General features: G+C 39.9%; 1 protein-coding gene across 1 annotated transcript; it reads right to left on the bottom strand.

Moving 5' to 3' along the window:
* Window positions 1–1,732: 1,732 nt before the first annotated feature.
* Window positions 1,733–17,201, bottom strand: LOC306948843 (putative G-protein coupled receptor 141; the record flags this gene model as incomplete). Its single annotated transcript, XM_079538548.1, is given in 3 exon segments — window positions 1,733–2,680; window positions 17,154–17,156; window positions 17,160–17,201. Coding segments are annotated over 3 exon segments (993 nt in total).
* Window positions 17,202–20,019: the final 2,818 nt, after the last annotated feature.

Below are 20,019 nucleotides of genomic sequence, written 5' to 3'. Positions count from 1 at the left end.
AGCCTGAGAAGAATGAGACAACGAGGACTGAAGTCTGATAAATACCCTGAACCAGCATTACTGCAAGAAAGCAAGCTTGTTGTATTTATCCTTGTATTAACATGATTTTTCATGGCTCACTGGTGAACTACTGGGGAGATTTATGCAGCTGAAAGGATGGTGTAGAAGTAGGAACACAGAATAATGGAAGTTTAGCTTGCTTCTGTCAGTGGGAGTTCCACTTTTTGGCAGCTGTAGGCGTTTGGTAAACAGCGTGAGATGATGTCCAGAGACAGTCTATTACCTTGTGTCTGTATGGTAGAAATATGCTCATATTCTGCCTTACTATCCTCTTCCCCATCACCTTCTGCAGGGCCTGTGCCCTGTATGTCCTGCTGTAACAGAGTTCTTTTTTTTGCTGTTGTTCTTGTATGGTTGTTTTCTAACCTCCTCCGTAACAGAAAGTTAGCAAAATCAGAGTGTCTTTTTAGGCATTGGTGCCTTTGACCAAATAGTTGGTGGTAGCTGGAACTTCCCCTTTCCTCTGTGGACTGGCTCCTCAATGTTTGCAGCTCCACACTGCTTCCTCCATCATCGCTGTTCACAGGAGCTGCTTGGCTACATTTCAGATGTTGATCTGGCCCTGTCTACATTTTAATTTTCAGCAGCTTCTCAGACTTCTCCTTCCACAGGATTGCCTGGCAGCACATCCAATTCCTCTTCAGCCCTTGCAGGGGGAGTGAACAGGAAAGATGCCCAGAAGGGTGGGACAGAGCAAGAACAGAGACCACCACTTCTGTCACCAGCTGGCAGGGCGATTCCTGATAGGATTAACAAGGACCTCCTTCTCTTTGGACAGGGGGAGACCTTCTCTGCCAGACTCACAAAGTGAGATGAGTGGCTGGTGTAAAGTTTGTCAGACTGTTCCATAGAGATATTAACACTGTATTGACTAGTACTGCCAACTCAAATCATGGAATTGCATCCCCCTAATTCTGCTCATTAGCATCATGAATCAACATTACAATTATCAGCATCAATTTCTATTTGAGAAAAAAGCACCCACTGTGTAGTACTTCTGTGATGCCACGGTATTGCAAATATTTTTGCAAAAACTGAACTACTCCCCATCTTAAGACATACAGGATTAGTTAAGCTATATGATCAGGATGTACTGTTTGAAATATATGCTTTATTTTTTTGAGCACAAAGCTATTTTCTTTGATAAAAAAGCTTTATTATATAAAAAGATTTATAGCATTACAAAGATGCAGTGCTTACAGAATGCACGTAATATATTTTTCTTCACGAAAGATGTCACTACAAGAGGAAACAGAAATGTACCATAGAATCATAGGCTGTTCCTAGTTGGAAGGGATCCATGAGGATCACCAATCCAACTCCTGGCTCCACACAGGACCACCCAAAATTTGAGCCCTGTGACTGAGAGCATTGTTCAAATGCTTCTTGAACTCCAGCACTGGAAGAGGAGTGCTGTGCCCCAGGTGCAGAATCCGGTGCTGTTGTTAAACTTTGTGCCATTAGTGACTGCCCAGCCCTCACATTTGTCAAGACTTCTCTGCAAGGCCTCTGTATTCTCAAGGGTGTCACCAGCACCTCCCAGAGTAGTGTATTATTTTGGGGAGCAGTTTTATGTTGTTTCCAGTGCCTGCTTTGACGTGTTGGGGAGCGGATGTGCCATGTCTCTTCAGCACTGTGCTCTGCAAGATTCCAGGACCCCACACAGTTGGAGCTAGCAGCAGGGCAGCCTGCTTCGAAGCATGCCAACCTTTTGTTTGAAGAGACGGCTTCCACTCAGCACAAAGAACAGCAGGTCCAGGCAGCTGAGGGCAGTCAGGCTCAAAAAAACTTCATTGTAGCTTTCTAACTTTTCACTGTCGTTCACATGCTTTATGTAGTAGGCTCTAAAGAGGTGATAGGGAAGGAAGCAAATTATGATGACACAGATGAATATCAAATTCTTCACCTGGGCCCAGAACTCTTGGTGTGACCAGAGAGAGGCGGAAAGTTTTCTCGATACTTTGACCAGAATAAAAATCTGCAGGCCCAGGAGAACAGAAGTAATTAAGGCAACAGCTGCAATGGCTAGGTAGTTCAGGACTTTCACGCTGTCCTGTTTCAGCTCCTTGTGGAATTTAAAGCATGCTTTGTCATCATACGTCCCTGAGCGCCCATACTGAATGCAGAAGAGTGGCACCATGAAGATGATGACGATGACCCACACGGCGACGCTTGCGGCAATGGCGTGTAGCTTCCTATAAAACTCTACCTTATCCTTCCACTGAAAGAAGATCAACCACCGGATCACCAGTGTGATCACGTAGAATAGGAAAGTCAGATACATGTGGATGTGCACCATAGCACTCACCATTTTACAGAATGGCATGTGGAAGATCCACTCTTTATTGATATAGTAGTGCAGACGGAAGGGGACTGTGAGGAGAAGGAGACCATGTACCACGACTAGGTTAATGATGGCTGTAGTGGTCACAGACAGACTGTTCATCTTGACCAGCACAAATGACATTGCAGTGGAACCTATCCCACCTCCAGCAAAGGCAACTGAGTAGACGGTAATCAGGATAGCTCTTGTGGTGTTGGTGTGGGCAAAGTCAGAGAAGGTGCCATTGCTGGTTATGTTCTCTTCAGTAATATTCCTGAAATCTTCCTTGTACATATTCTAAAAATGAAAGAACACAAAGACTGAGGTAAGATGAGAATAACAGAGAACCCACCTGAAAAGCCGGAAGAGCTTTCAATCTGGTTCTTACTTCAGAGATAATGGTGGAATCTCACACTTGGAACAAGCAGTGATGATTATTCAAAAATCCTCCAGCCTAGAGAAAGAGGTTGAAAAGCTTGGGAGTAGAACCTGCAGTAGATTACAACATTACAAACCATTCTCTTAAAAACAAGCATGATCTTGTAGTAAATGCAAAAAAGAGATCCTTAGAGGAAATCATGATTGTGGTGGTTTTGAACTCTCTGTTGCTAGTTCCCCTCTTTCCTGAGCATCTGCATGTTTCTTCAGTGAACACCAGATACACTGAATTCTGCTAGTCGCTCATCCGTTTGTTTATCTGCAGCACAAATCTGTCTTTCCTAAAGCCAGATAATAACCACATATTTTTAGATCAAAGCTATACGTTTTGTTTGCTACTACATGCTGAGTTTTATACACACTGCAGTCAACTCTTTGTGCATCTGAATAAGAAATGAAGTAGTATGGATACGCAGGCTCCATGGAGATCCTGCTCAGATCCTGCCAGCCTGAGCAGCATGGGCAATGCTGCTCTGGTGCTCAGGGCCATTTCACATCTAATACATGGAGTCAGGGTGTTACAAAATAGGATGTCAAAAAATGTTAGGAAAGGCCATCATGGGTTATAGCAAATAAGATTTCCTGGCCAGATCTGATGGAGTTTGATTGAAAGTTTAATAAGCATGCTGTACATTCTTAATATAATGTCATTCCAAAGAGAGATTAAATACAACTTTGAGAAATCTAAATGCAAATTCTGTTAGCATTTTTAAGTATTATAAAAGTATGTGAGAGAAGAAGTGTTCAGGTAGGGCATCCTCCTGAAGCAAGAATCTATGGAAGTATCAAGAGGATGTCCACGTTAGTGTCACAGAAAGAAAGCTTGAGAAACTGAACAACGCTGGGCCCTGTACTATCCCAGTTGTACTGCTAACACAACCAGAATAATCTAATTTAAAACTGGCACCTCTTCCATTTCACCTGTGAACCTTGCAACAGAAGGTTTTCTTCCTGGATGAGTTTTTGGAATCTTTCCTTTTGATACTTTACAATGAAGTACCTGTATCTCTTTGGTTGGTATTTCAGGTTGTTTTCATAAATACACTGAGAGGGAAAAAGTTATTTAGAAATTCCCTCTCCTGTGGAAAAATCCATGGGGTTTTATATCTATATAGATATCTATATTAGTTTCATAAAATGGTTTTGCTTACAGTGAGGTGAATAGATCTGTACCTCAGACCTTTTTTATTTTTCTTAGCAATGTTTCTAGAAATTCCCCTCTACAGTAATCAGTATCTCTTTACACACTGAATAATCAGTCATTCTCTAGTTACAACAATGAAGTTAAGACTGCAGATATTTTATTACATTCAACATAAATAGGACTCCTATACCTCAAAATCACACGTAATGTTGGTTGGCACATACTGACCCTTTATTTAGAAAGTAAAATCAGACACAAAAAAGACCTCCTTCTTAAAGATACTGCTTAATGGCATATCACGCTGTAACTTTTGCATCAGAAACCATAGAAGTTCCTTCCTGTTCCGTTTTCATTTCTGAGATGTTGCATTTCAGCCTCAGTGCCACGCAAGCCAGAAGACATTAGCAATAGCAACTCATCAGTTTTTCAAGCTGTTCAACTTTAATTTGAAAAGACGTCTCTAAAAAGTGGCATTATCACACTGTTTTAATTTAAAGCGCATATTTAAAGTTTAAAAAGTGTCACAGCTCTGAAGGCAACATGCTGCAAGTGTGGATAGATATTAGCAGCCCCAGCAGCAATGCTGTGCTGTGAGAGGAAGGACCTCTCGTGGTCACTGTTCAGAGTCCAGCAATGAAATTTGATCTGAAAGAAGGAAGGAAAAGATGAGCAGAAATCAGATAACTGATACTATCCTCATATCAATATATTATCATATTGGGTGGGTAATACAGACTCCTTAGTGCCCACCTAGTCGCTGAAATATAGGCTTCTGCAGAATTTTGTAGTATTGCTAGCTCCCTTTATTGTAAGATTCTGCTGGAAATCTCATTTTCTTTAATCTCAAAAAAAAAAAAAAAAATAAATAAAATAAAAAAAAATAAAAAAAATTCACCAGCTAATAGTATGTATTTAACAAGCTTATGAGCTGCTCTCTGCTACAAGCATCCAACTGAAATATCGTGATGAATAAATTGCGTGATGAATACAGAGTATTGCATGATTCAGGGTGTTTCACAGAGGAAGTGCTGCTCTCAGGTAAGATGAAGCTTACTGTTGTACTGGCAATCACATGGCTACGTTCCACTGATGTGAATTACAACTAGAAATTCCTTTGGCCAGCATTCTACAGGAGGTACATAGAATGAGAAATGATGCAAGTCTTACAAGAGAGCAATTTCTTGGGTGTAGCTGTTAGAGCAGGTCCAGAGGAGGGCCATAAAAATGATCAGAGGGCTGGAGCACCTTTCTTATGAAGAAAGGTTGAGGGAGCTGGGTTTGGTTAGCTTTAGAGAAGGGAAGGCTCTGAAAGACCTCACTGCAACTTTCCAGTATTTTAAGGGAGCTTATAAACAGCAGGGAGACTGGCTATCACAGGATCTGACAGTGATAGGACAAAGAGGAATGGTTTTAAACTAAAAAGAGGGTATTTAAATTAGATATTAGGTGGAAATTCTTTACTCAGCAGTGGTGAAGCATTGGAATGTGTTGCTCAGAGAAGTTGTGGGTGCCTCATCTCTGGAGGCATTCAAGGTCAGGCTGGACAGGGCTCTGAGCAACCTGATGTAGCTGTAGGTGTCCCTGTTCATTTCAGGGGAGTTGGAATAGATGACCTTTAAACATCCCTTTGAACTCATGCAATTCTATGATTCTTTGACCAGCCATGAGGCAATGATGGCAACTACTTCACTTGAAAGCCATAGCAGTTAAAGAGCAATCTGCTGGTACCAAAGGCTCAGGGGCACTGCTGAAAGAGTTACATTCTATTCTGACAAAAGTGATGGACTGCCAAGAGGCCAGATGCTGGGTATTTGCAGAAATACAATCAGCAAAAAGATTTGTATGCTTTCAAGAATCATCAGTAATCAGTGTGGATAACACTGTTACATTCATTCTGTGTTACTTTCTGTACAGCACAGTCCACAGAACCTCCCTGGGCTGCTCTGGTCAGGGTAGAGCACGTTGTTTATACAAACGATTCAGTCTCTTTCAAAAATTTCCCAGTAAAAGCATATTCATTCCAACCTACAGGAGTTTATTTCTCTTTTATCTTATAGTTGATCATCCTTCCTGCTGTTTTTAAAAAAAAAAAAAAAAAAAAAAAAAAAAAAAAAAAGTGAATCATATTTCTTGATGGAATAAACACGTTTAACTTTCAGGCATAGTACACGCTTATGTTTTTGTCTTTTGATTTAAAAACTTTTTTTCAAATCTTTGTTTTCTCAATATATAAGTAGAGATGAAAGATTCTTATCCTCTCTTTATTCCGATCGTACTTGTGTGTCCTCAGTGAGCTGCCTGTATGTCATCAAGACTGTGCTCCCACTCTTTGCTTCTTTGATGAACATCTTTGCATTTCACACTAGTAGAATGCGCGCTGTTAGCTTGCCCTCAGCTTAGCAATCCAGATCATTCTGTCACTGACTTGCCCTCCTCGCTTAGTGTTTTCCCAGGCAGGTTCAGCAGTTACCATTCTGTTACATCAACATTATGTTGGCTTATCCGCAAATAAATAAATAAATCACATTTGTCAGCAAAGATGACAATCCTACAGTCTCTGCCAAACAGTGAGCTCTACGGTCTGTATAACAAGTGTCAGTAAAAGTTAGCCCCCTATATACATCTGCTGAGGGACTGGAAGGCTTCACACGGATTTTCATGTGTTCTGACAGTTGGATTATGCAGAAGAAGCTTTTGCAGCCTGCGTTCAACCAACTGAGAAGTTTCATTTAAATTTGCAGAGGGGAAAAGTTCAATACAGAAGAAAGACTTCTATTTTTGACGTACTTAACAAAATGGAAAAAGAAACATTTGTCAAAACTGACATCTCTGCAGTAAATTAAACTAGCTTGGTAGCAGTGCAAAACACAAATACTGTTTCATAAAAGCCTGCTTTAAATGTGCATTTGTTTCACAAACATCCTCATTTAGTCTCAGAGCTGCTCTCTTTTGGGAGCTTTGTAATTGCTTTTCCATTTGCTCAAATTCCATGCTGTGTTATGGCAGTGCAGGCTATATCACTAGAATAATTGCAGTATTCTCTTAATTTCAAAATAACCATACACACCTGAATTTTGAAGCATGGATGTCTGCTTAAAAGGAAACATTACACATTAAAAATAGGATCTATTTTTCTCACATAGATTTTAGTGATTCCTCTAATTCATTCTCATTCTCTGACTCTTTTACTCGTGTCTTGTAGGCCGTTGTTGTTATCTTGGCCATTTTTAGTGTAAGTTTGGTCTACTGAAGCATGAATAAGATGGAAAAACATGCTGAGTCCACTTTTGTTTGCAATTTTCATTGTTTATACACAAAAAGTGGAAACTATGGAGTCTTCCTAATTATTTATCGTTCAAGTTATTGAAGAGAACAAATTTACCCTTCCGTTCTTTACAGAGGTTGCACGGTAGCAAATACATGGAAAGCTAAAAAAATTAAGAACTACTGGTTATCATTACAAAAAGACTGAAGCAATGTCTTCCTGTACTAGGAAATTACAAACACAAGTGATGAAAACAGTTGTGCAGAAGAGCTTTGAAAGAAGTTCAAAATGACACTAGCAAATTGGGTACTGTTATTTTTAAAGCTGCAAATTCATTTTAAAAGCATTGCCAACCAAGCCTTTAGTTCATTCTGTGTATGCTTATACATCAGCATTTGTCTCCACTCTTCAAGCCTTGTTTACTTGGCTTTTCATTTCATGTTAGCTCTAAGAACAAAGATGAGCACACCTGCAATTTTAAAGTGCCACTGCTTTACTTATTCCTTTGAACCTACAGCAGAGCCTCAGCTTTGTGAGGGCAAGGCTATCCATAAGCACTCAGCCTCAGGAGAAATATTGGTTGCACTCTCAGTGACAAGTTCATGGGGAGAAGAAATGGTCTTGTGGCTTACAATTTACTATCCCCTACCACTGATGTGATTTCTTGTCAGAACTGGTTTTTAGGGAATTTAACACAAGGACCCTTAATTTACAGCCATTTGTTAGCCTTTGGGAGTCTTCAAAGTCTCCTGTTTCTGAGTAGTTCTGTTTTTCTACTGCCTAAACTAAACAAGTTTACACACACATGTAAACCCCATAGAGATGATTGTTTGGAAAGTTGCTCCTAGGGTGGAAGGGATCATTTGAAAGAATGTTTTGATTAAAAAACCCAGTAGTACAGGAGCATGATCTGTACTGCATCTGACAAAAGAGTGAGTTTGGATGTGCTAAAGGATAGATGTCCAAATACAGGGATGCACTTTGAGCCACATCTCATCCATGCTTTCTGCCAAGATTGTTGCTCAGCATTCGGCTCTCTTGGGACTCTCTGCCATTGCTACACGTCTGCAGTGCTAGAAAAATCTGACTAGAAAATTTTAGTAAATAAACATTAGCCGCGTCAGTATGGAGAACTTACTGGGAGCAGTGGCTGTGGGGTGTGTGCAATAAGAGATGACTTACTGCAGGACTGAGCCTCTGTTATGAGTCTGAGCAAGGTCAGCTTTGCCCTCCTGCAAGCTTTACTCATTCCTGTCAGAACACATAGTTATATTTGGGTACAATGCTTTTGAAAGCAAGGGTATAAACATCCAACATTTAGATATAGTCTTATGTAAGAACACTTTAACTGACTACATCCTATTGCTTCACATTGGTTAAAAAACACCAGGGACATCTGTTCTGTGGGACTCCACAACAGTCTGCTCTTGTTAGAGACCTTCTTTTTCACATTTTGCTGTTTTAATAGTGACCAACAGCGAAAGAGGTACAATAACAAAGTGGTGATAATAGTAACAACCAGCTCTTACCTAATATCTTTCTTCATTGGATTTCAAAGCCCTGTTAAAAGATGCCTGTATAATTCTCTCCATGCTACAGCTGAAAAGCAGAAACCAGTGTGGCAAAGCCAGATACAATGCTAGGATATCCTTAGATCAAGTCTTTGCTCAAGTCTTGTTGTAGAATAAACACGTGACAATAACAGTGGTAAGAAAGCAATGATAACAATCTGCAGGTGGTGTTAAAAATTTTTTTGATGTTTTATAATATTATCGATCCATAGAATAAGCGAGTTAATATATTTATTCTTGCTCCCACTTATCATAATTACACAATGTTTGAGTTATATAACAGTGTTGATACATAACAGTGTTACTTTCCTGAGTGCTTATCACAAACAGTACTTCCCATGTTAAGTTATTTATGCAACAAATTTTCAAACTCTTTTACAACTCAAAGTGAAAATACATATTGAATTACCAGAGTTTGCTCTGGGACAAACATCATTATCTTTGTCTCTAAGTTGTAGTTAGTGTCAGTTTTAGGTAAGAACTTACCTAGAAATTAATATGCATAATTGCAATTCACTTTCCCTGCTAAACTGATGCAATTTTTCTCCAGATTTTATCAACAGAATGTTAAATTTCTAGAGTATGTTTCTCTTACTGCAGTTCAAATAACAGATTTCAGACTGACACATTCAGATATTCACCATTAATATTCCAAGGTGGTGAGAGAATGTGATCATCGTAGAACATATCAGCTGAATTTAAACACACATGCTAGAAATGCATATATTTTGTAAGATGCAAGTAATTTCTGAGGGTCTGAGCAACATCCCAAAAAGTTAAAGAATTATGATAGCAGTTTTGCCTAGTCTCATTATGTCTATGAATATTCTACCTGTATGAAGCTGTCAACTAGTTTAAATTTGCATTATAGGAGCAGTTCCTTGGGCCAAGGCTGCTTTAAAATAGTTGAGAGTCTGGCCTGGATTTCAAGGACTACTTTGCTCTGGATCGTTTGAAAGATCCTTGAGAAATGAGAGCTGTTTGCTTTCTGCTCAGGCATAATACCTGCAGTCAATGATTTTTTCAGCTGTTCTGAACTTGGAGATGTACACAGAATAACCATGGCAACTCAGGAGTTTTGGTTTTCTGCAGTTATTTTGTCAGAACTCAGGATCAGGAGTGCTAATTCATAACTAGACAATACAGGGTTGTGGGAAGTATGCAGGTGTGATGGTTTGGTCTTTTGAAAAACTACTTTCCTTCGTTTACGTAGGTGGCAGAAAGCAGAATATAAGATTCACCTGAACATCTAGAATTCATTGTGGGTAATCTGACTTAGTTACTTGGTGGTAAAGCTGGAGGAACATTTTGGGAAACACTGAGCTGATGCCATGCAGAGAATCAGGGCCCCAGAGGGGTCCCTAAGCCAGAGATAGAGTGGGTTTCAAAACATTACCCAAAGCACTAAGGATGGTTTCCTGTGTATATAAACGTGCTAGACAGACAAAGAGACTTTTGCTGGCCAGATAACTCTATTAAAAGTAGCAGAGTATACCTTAATTATACTGCTAAATTTTACACTGGAAGAGCTAAATCTTTTTCACTTGCATTCATGAAAGCATCAGGGCTTGAATTACCAAAAAACTATTTTAATACTTGACACCTAGCATTCTATGTCTCTGTATATATTCAGAGCCAGCACTTCACCTGCATTTATACTAGTAAGCATGTGGGTTGCTCCAAACGTAATGCCTCCTATTCATTTCCACTGAAATTGCAACAGATACAAAGAGTACAGTGACATTATTTGGTAAATTCTCCAAAACACTATTTTTCAACACGCTCACGATCATTAGCTCTGCATTTTTACCAGAGATGAATGAGAGCCTGCTTGCCACTCTGTTAAAAATCTGCACTGGTGAAGGTGACCCACTGTCACTGTCACCACTGCTGAAACGCACCACCCACCTCCTCGCTGAGCTCACATCCACTTTTTGGTCTCCACAAATGTTCAGCAAGTGGTGATGAATGTCATTCATCATGTCGTCCATCAGTCATGGGTGCCATTTTTTCTGCATGGAGGAATTTGGTGACAAACCTTTGCTTCACACATACTTCCATGTCAGACACCATTTTGTCAGACTGCCCCTCTGCTGCTGTCCTTCGTACAGCAACAAAATGTAATGCAATGTTAATGGAAAGGTTCAGCCTCTACTGCCATATCACCAACATCCACCTTCGGTATTGTGGTCCGACATAACAAAACAGGAGGAATTACATTCAGAGAAGCCCTTGCATAAACTGAGGCATTGTCCCATAGTGGCTTACTAGTTCTTTAATAAGCCATGAACTTGATTCTTCTCTCTGCTATATAATTTTAGTTCCACGTGTTCCAGTTTCACTGATGGTACCGCTGGTAGATGGCATTTGCTGGCGGTGGGACAGCAAATTAATGTCCTGCTTCTTCAATTTTCCTTTGAGTTATTCCTGAATATAAATCATCCAATAGCAACTATGTCATGAAGACAGCTTCCTCTGAAACCACCTTCCAAAATCCTGCAATAGAGATACCACAGAACTGTCCAGATAAAACAAGGTTTAGTCTCTTCACAACTGATACGATTTTAATCTATCCTCTGATAAACTGGGGGGAAAAAATTGCATTTCCATGTATGTTTGACTGAAAGAACTAGTTTTATTAGACTTATCTATAGGATGACAAATCCCAAGCATGGTCGTGTTCCACACACCTTTTCTTATGATGAGTCAGAGCAGTGTCCTCAAGCAAGGGTAGTGACTGGTACAAGGATGACACATGGAGAAAGCATCTTCTGCTACATCCTGTCCTTACTCAAAGCTGAGATCTGTTCAGAGTCTGTCCTATGCCAGATATGGACCAGGTCCTACTCTGTAAGAACTGTCTGAATCAGTAATTAAGCTCTAATTGTGACAGGTTAATTGCAATTTATCAGTAAGCAAAAGATCAGCTGCTAATAGGAATAACTGAAATTTAGAATGCAGTTAGATTAACTTTTAGTTGCTACCAAGACAATTACATTTCTGACTCATATTTCTAATGTGCCTTATTACTTCAAGCACCTGAATAGAAATATAATCATTATCCATGAAAAGAAAAATGTTCAGTATCAGTATCAGCCAAAAACATTTTGTAGGCAATAGGTTTCTTAAAATGTCTCTATCTGGGTTGTGAAGCAGTTGTGGTTTATGGCTGTCACCCAGGTGGCATAAAGCATCCTACGAGAGAGAAATACTGCCTGTGACACATCTGAAAGAACATTTTGCATAAAGTATAAGGAAGAAAATGTGACTTGCAATTCCTCATTTCGCACATCTTTGCACAGCAGATAAATTCTAGCCCCTGTGAGAAATAGAAACATGTCTGGGTTTTCCCTACTAGTTCCCTTTTCTAGAAACAAAACATTTTGCAACATGCTATCCCCAGGCATCATTACTCAAAAGACATTAGCTTAAAAATACCTGAGCCAAAGGGGTGTAGAGAAAGACCGCTTCACTCTCAGTCTCTCTCATTAACTTTCCCTTCTTTGCCAGCTCTGAAATTGCACCTCACTCCGTGTTGAAGAACTGTATCAGTAAAACTGTCTAAAATTTCTGTTCAGGTCTTTCCCTAACCCATATCTCTCACTAGAGGACTACAGCAACAACAGCAACAAAACCAAATCCATATAGAAATCTGTTTTACTACTACTTTGATAGTGTGGGGAAGGATCTCAAACCTAGAAAAACAAACCCTGTTCTAATTATAATAATTTGCCATCTCCATACCTATGTTTTCTGTTGGCACTCGGCTTTGGCTACAGTGTTTGTTACTGAGGAAGGCAAGAGCCATCAGAACTACAGACAAAAGCTATCTGTGCTGAATCTGGTCTAAAGGGGCCTTTACAGAAGCTGTGTGATTTATTTTTAATAGCTGCACTTTTCCAGTAGTCTATCACCAACTTTAATATTATCTTGTTCTGCAGGATTTTACCAGTTTGCATCTCTCACATACCAGTAGCTTTCTCAGCAGATTCTCCTTTCATAGAGAATCCAGCACAGGAATTCACTTATCAGAGCTTTTTCTCACTAAGATTAAAAGAAAAAAATAATGGAGGAGGAACTGATTGACAAGGAGATGCATTACTTTTGCCATAACATTGACATTAGACTGCAGAGAATGAAATCACATGTGCACTGCCATGCAAATCACGTATACATGTCCTTCTGAGAAGAGAAACACATTCTCTTCACCTAAAAAAATAGTGCTTACCCTAAAATTTGTTTGAATTATGTACTAGCCTCTTGCTAACTGCCTGCTAAGGCAGGAATTGTGTATTAGGGAGGAATATTTTTTATAAATATACAGCACAGGTCCATTGCTACTTGTCCTGAAGATGTTTCCTGCAATTGCTAATACTGTTTTATTCTCTGATATTTTGTTTCATCTGATTTCTGACTGCAGATATGAAACAAATGCTATCATAGAATGCAAGAGAAAAGAATCATTACAGTACCTATCACTTTCCTGATGAATATCCACATACATATATATATATAATAAAGTATACTAAAATGTGCTTTCTAGTTTGGCCAAGGAACATAACCTCCCTACATTAGCCTAGATTGTCTGCATAGGAGAAGTACCAAAAGCAAATCTTACTGCCAGTCCTGTTATTTTGATACTAAAGGTGCTTCCCCTACATCAGCACAGTGAAAGACAGTACTTTGGTATTACTGCTGGGTAAGACAGGAGCTTGCAATTTAGGAATTTAGTTCTTCATATATCTTTCAGAAATGAGGAATGCACTGCGAGTGAATTGTTCTGCACTGCATTCAAGAAGTATATCTATTATATCTATTTGCAACAGCCTTTCCTGGCCAATAAAATTAAAGACTGTGTAATGAAATGAGGCACTCTGTGCATGCAACTCTAATACATCGACTTGTTTGGGTTCAAATGGCTCATTTTACTATTAAATCTAGAGACTTCTATTCTAATAATAAGCATGGTGTATTTGCTGAAATGTGATGCTATTTGTGATAACAGTAAGCCCATTAATTAAGCATTTTAAAAGACTTTTGCCTATTTGAAGTGTGGCTGAAATTATACAGAATCACAGAATTGCAGGGGTTTGGAAGAGATATCAAGAGATCATCGAGTCCAGCCTCCCTGCTAAAGCGGGTTCTGTACAATAGGTGGCACAGGTAGATGTTCAGATGGGTCTTGAATATCTCCATAGAAGGAGACTCCACAACCTCTCTGGGCAGCCTGTTCCAGTGCTGCATCACCCTTAACATAAAGAAGTTCTGCAGGTTTGTATGGAACTTCCTATGTTCAAGTTTTAGGTTTTAGGCCATTGCTCCTTGTCCTATCACTACACACCACCAAGAAGAGCCTGGCCGTATCCATTTGCCTCCTACCTCCCTACAGATATTTACAAACATCAGTCAGATCCCCACTTAGTCGTATTTTCCCCAAGCTGAGCAGACCCAGGTCTCTCAGCCTTTCCTCATAGGGGAGATGCTCCAAGCCTCTCATCATCTTTGTGGCCCTTCACTGGACTTCTTCTAGAGATCCTTGCCTTTTTTTAACTGGAGATCCCAGAACTGGACACAGTGTTCTGTGTCTGAAGGTGTCACCAGGGCTGAGTAGAGAGAGAGTATGCAGCTATGGTGCCCAACCAGGAGCAGATGCAGAAACAGCTAGCGTAAGAGCTATTGTTTTGGACCATGGGAGGTGTAACCACATCTACCTTTCATCCCACTGTCCACCTAACTTGTGTTTCCTGAGCTTTTCTTTCCATTTCGTAGAACACAAGAATCTGAAGAAAACCTTGGGCCATGCTGCTTGTGGCCATAATGCTGTTTTACCACTTGTGATTTGTGTTTACAAATCTATTTGGTTTTGGAGCTCTGCAGAGCACAGGCTGCTCTGTGCTGTTACACACAGCATCATGCTACTGGTTCCTACTCTTGGTTGTTCTTAAGACATCTCTGTACAAAGTAGAATTAAAAACAGAACATCGGTTAACTTCCCTGCATAACTTAAAAGCATATGCCAAACATTTTAATTCATTATTATACGAGTCATATGAGCTCTTCCTAAATGAAGACGGACTGAAGAACATTTCTTCAGTCAGCATGTTATTATGAGCCCTTTGAGATAGACATGAGGAAGAAAGAAGGAAGGAAAGAAGGAAAGAAGGAAAGAAATCAGTTAGTCTACTGAGAGGCCCCAGCATTAAATTTTGTTATGATTTTTTTGAAGTACAAGTGCTGCTCCAAAAGTAATGCATCCTATTTTATTATGTTGGCCCACAACATCCAAGGCAGACATTGGTGGTATGGCAGTACAGGCTGAATCTTCATGACAATATTTTGTTCATCTCTGACAAAAATGCATAGCTACTAGTGGTGACTATATTTAAAAAAACTGTTTTGTATCTGAGAATGTGTACTATTAAATAACACTATTTTGCTCTGTGCATCTGCTGTAATTTCCATGGAAATAAATAGGAGACGTTACTTTTGGAGCAACCCACATATTTTTCCCCATGCTTTTTTTTTCTTACTAAGAAACAGCCTGAGCATATTGTTTCAGTGGCAAAAGAGCAGAATTCATGCAATTGTTGCCCACAGAACTCACCTACTTAGCAAATTGTTTAATCATAGAAGGCATTGCAGAAAGACAAATAAAGACATTGCAGTGCTCTTTGTAGGCTGATAGATACTTTCCCCCAAAAGAAATCATTTTAACATCAATGTTTTCACCATTTGATAGCTCTTGGCCTCAAAACTTCCTTCTAATAGTGTCACTAGCACAGCTAATGCTTCTTATAACATCAAAACCAGATTGGAACAGAATTCCAACTATTCTATCCAGTTATTGGTACTGCTAGATTTTCGACATATAAAATGGCAAGGAAGATCTTCTCAGACTCATTTGCTTCTGACAACATACTTAGAAGGCCAGTAACTTTACATACCACAATGAATTGCAAGCACATAGCATAGAATCATTCAACGAGACAAGGCAGAGTAGCCTACCACGCACAGCACCACTTTTCAACAACATCGTGTCCTTGCAGCAGTTTTCTTAGCAAGATGAGTCTGTGCTTGATTCACAACCTGCAGAGCAGCAGACACATGTTTTTTGGGCCAAATATAAACAGCATATTCAAAGGGGTGATTCCTTTCTGGGGGTTTTAAGAACAACAACAAGGAGATTTAAGCTGACATGTAGTGAGAAGCTCTTGGACAGCAGCAGGATACTGAAGGGTATATATGGTGCCATTGAAGTTTACAGCGTAGTTTTCCCTGCTGGAAGTTATTTGTGTGCCTCTACTGGTAATATTGGCACAAAGATGATGCAGTTCAAAGTGAAAGGCGAGAAAATAATCCTGCTAATTCCTGTCTTCTCAACTGTGGGGTTACAATAAGGGTGGGAAAAAAAAAGCTGCTACTTTTCCTACAGAGGTAAAAATCATCAGCCTGGTACATGATCGACCAGCAGAGTTCCGGAGTCTAAACAAAGTACCTGAATTATATATGTATTCATTAGCCAACATTTAGTGACACAGGTCACTTTGCTTGTACCTTCTGGTATTTTTCTCTTCTTTTCAGCCACACCTCTGTTCTATGTGATTTATATGCATCTCTCCATTCATTTTTTTTTTCCTTGTTCACAGAGGAAGGCACTTAGCTGCTCTTCCTGGCTAGCGAGAAAGCTCTTCAACATCAATAACATAGAAAAAAACTGCCATCCACGATTCCTTTGTTGACTTCCTGATGGCCTCCTGCACATACTGAACAAGAGGAGCAGAGTGATGTAAAATTCAGCATCAGAACAGATAGCAAGTGGCTAAATCAGCTTCTCAAAGTGCCTGAAGAAGTGGATGCTAAACCACTCACTAGCCATTCTTGCAGGGCTGAACAAGTGACTGAAAGCATCAGGGAAGGTGCCCAAAAGCTGCACAGAAATGGCAGAGCTTGCAGCCATCTGACTATCAAGGAGAGTTGGGATTCTCAGCAACTGAGGTGATTTTTTTTCATCAAAGCCAGTCAGAGAGCTAATAGAAGTGTATGGAAATTTCCTTCTTATTCCTTGCTTAAAGATTACCAGCTGAAATTACTAACAATACTCTTGTATTTCCAGGTTAAGCTTCTTTTTAATAAATCAATCTTGGGGAAGTGTTTTGGAGGTGGAGATGTTGTTTAAAAAGGATCCCAGATGCCTTTCCCTGATTAACACAATACACATCTAACTGTATTGTGCTTAGTTTCAAAAAATTGCACAAAATCTGACATTCACAACTGCCCCAGAGAAGTAAAAACCCAAAGCACTTCTAACTTTGATCCTATAAATCTTCTCCCAGCTTTAAGTTTAAAGCTTACCTCTCACCAAGAACCTTTATGGTCCATCCGGATCTGCAGCCTTCTCATCTGACTGTAACAACATTCCCCTTCTCCAAGCTATGGGAAGAAAATTCTCTTTCTGCACGTCTAACTTCAATACTTGTGCTGAGTACCTTTCCAGCACTTACCTGCAGACTCTCCAGTGGCATAGCAGGAGACTTCCCTCACTCTGCACATCTCCCTGACTTCACACAGAAGTGTTGCTGAGGAACTGCTTTTGCAACACAGCTCTTTCTTCTTCCTGAAATATCATCCTCTGCCCATAAACCACAAGTGTGCTCAGACCAATTGTGTTTGTCTGTTCGGTTTGTGTTTTTTTTTAATTATTCTTGTTCTGTTCAATGCCCATTTAATGTGAAATGTATCTGCTTGCAAGCCATTAGAACGGCAGGGAAGAAAGAGCACTATTAGGACTGAAAGTGAAAAAATGCATGTAAAGGAGTGAGATTATAAGCAGGTATGTGGATTTATGGATACAGACATCTCTCCTGTGCTGTGAAGGTCACTCAGTCTCTCCACATTTCCTCAGTTGCTCAGATAACACTTGAATGTGAGTCAGCACTAAGATTTTGTGCATTCTGTGGTCTGAGTGTGCTCACTCTGATGACACAGCCCCATATGTAGGATTGACATTGTGAACATATTGACCTGAGAGGCCTTGCAGGCACTTTCTCTATGTTGCAGCAATAAAGCATATGTAGTAAACACGAAGCAGGTTCAGTGCTTTCTGGCACTCTTGAAATATTTCTGTCTCATTCTGGAATGATAGAGTCTTCCAAAGAGAAAAGTTCTAATGTGCTGTATGTACACTACAGTCTTTTTATTAATGAAAAATATCGGCTCCTTTATAAATGAAAAGTAATGTGAGGATTAGGAGGTTTTGGCAGGGAATTACTATTATAATCTCTCTCTTCACTATACACTATTGGCAATATTCTTAACTGTATTCAGTGCATGTATCTGTAACCAAAAATCTGCCAAAGAAGCAGAGGTACATGCAAAAGCGCTAGGAGAATTCCTCCACCCTCTTTAATTTATGAACCTTGTATCAGTGCTGCAGCAGTGTATCTGCAAAACCTGACTACATAGGAAGTAGAAGAACAAACATACTCCTCTTCAGATCTTGAAGATACATTCCCAGGAGTTTCAGTATGAATAATGAAAGTATTCAGAGTAAGGATTTCTCTTTCTTCCAATTAAGGGGATATGCTTGGGGACTTTTAAATTCAAAAGCTCATTAAATGTTCTGTACTATCCCTTTGTCAAGATTTTCTGAGATAAAAAGTAGTAGAGTGGGAAAATAGCACTATTCCTAGCAATGTCTAACTCTTCTTCTCAGTTTTATTAAGGAAACTATTGCTCCAATTACTGGCTGAGCTCATAAAATATTCTTGTAAGATTTCAGTGATCTGCAGTTTAAAACTTAAAATAAATTCAATATTAAAGTTTAGTGAGGCTTCTCATAAAATAAAAAGGATTTTCCACTACATCTAAATGCAAAAATTCAAAACAACGTTGAATTTGTCTCAGCTGAGTAATATCCTACTAGTCCTATATTAGATGTTGAGAAGATAAGGCATAAATAGATCAAACACAGACTGTATCTCCTAATGCTGTGCCTTATGCTTTAGAGTGCAGGCCAAGTTTTGCCTTTCTTTAACGATCAGAAGGGCTTCTAAACTTTTCACATTAACTTGGGAAATGCAATAATCTCACTGTTGCTTCAGGCCAAAAACAGCTGTAATTTTTTTAAGAGCTTCTCATCCTAAACACTGATATAGACAAGGGCATGGAAAAGCCCTGAGACTTTGATTCTTTGAGGAGATTCTTTGTGCTTGCACTGTCCATGGGAATGTAGTTGTATTCATGGGTCATAAAGCCTGATCCATGTTCAGAACACTAAGGTAATACAGGATGTGGACTTCTGGAGGTCATTTGTTATAACTTACGGCTCAAAGTAGGCATGTCAGGTTGTTCACTGCCGGTCCAGAGTTTGAATATTACTGATATATATAATGATATATTGAATATCCTTTGGAGTTTGAATAACTCCAAGGATGCAGAGCATATCATCCATGGGCTTTTGGTGAAGGTGTACACAAGATGGGTGTCGGGCATGGAACCTTGTGGAGGTACTCCCCTATATTCAGCACTCGTGAGGCCGCACCTCGAGTACTGTGTCCAGTTTTGGGTCCCTCACTGCAAGAAAGATATTGAGGCCCTGGAACGTGTTCAAAGGAGGGCAACAAAGCTGGTGAGGGGTCTGGAACACAGGCCATATGAGGAGAGGCTGAAGGAGCTGGGAATGTTCAGCCTGGAGAAGAGGAGGTTCAGGGGAGACCTCATTGCTCTCTATAACTTCCTGAAGGGAGGTTGTAGTGAGCTGGGGGTCGGCCTCTTCTCTCGTGTCATTAGTGATAGGACCAGAGGGAATGGCTTCAAGCTACGGCAGGGGAGATTCAGGCTGGACATTAGGAAGTATTACTTTTCAGAAAGGGTGGTCAGGCACTGGAATGGATGCCCAGGGAGGTGGTGGAGTCACCGACCCTGGGGGTGTTCAAGGAAAGGCTGGATGTTGTGCTGAGGGACATGGTTTAGTGGGAGCTATTGGGAATAGGTGAACGGTTGGACTGGGTGATCTTTTAGGTCTTTTCCAACCTTGGTGATTCTATGATTCTATGATTCTATGATTCTATTCACTGTTAGCATCACAAAGGCTGGCAACCCTGAGAGGCCACTTCCATACAGGTGCAGTAATTTTCATGTTTCTGACAGCATAAAAGTGAAAAATAGGCAGTGATAGGCAGTGAAAAATATAATAGCGACTGAACAGCTGTTGCTTATC

Source organism: Tetrao urogallus, assembly GCF_951394365.1.
Source record: "Tetrao urogallus genome assembly, chromosome: 7".
In the NCBI taxonomy this organism is placed as follows: Eukaryota; Metazoa; Chordata; class Aves; order Galliformes; family Phasianidae; genus Tetrao; species Tetrao urogallus.
Note: the sequence above shows the minus strand (reverse complement) of the source record. Positions and strands in the feature narration are given on the sequence as shown.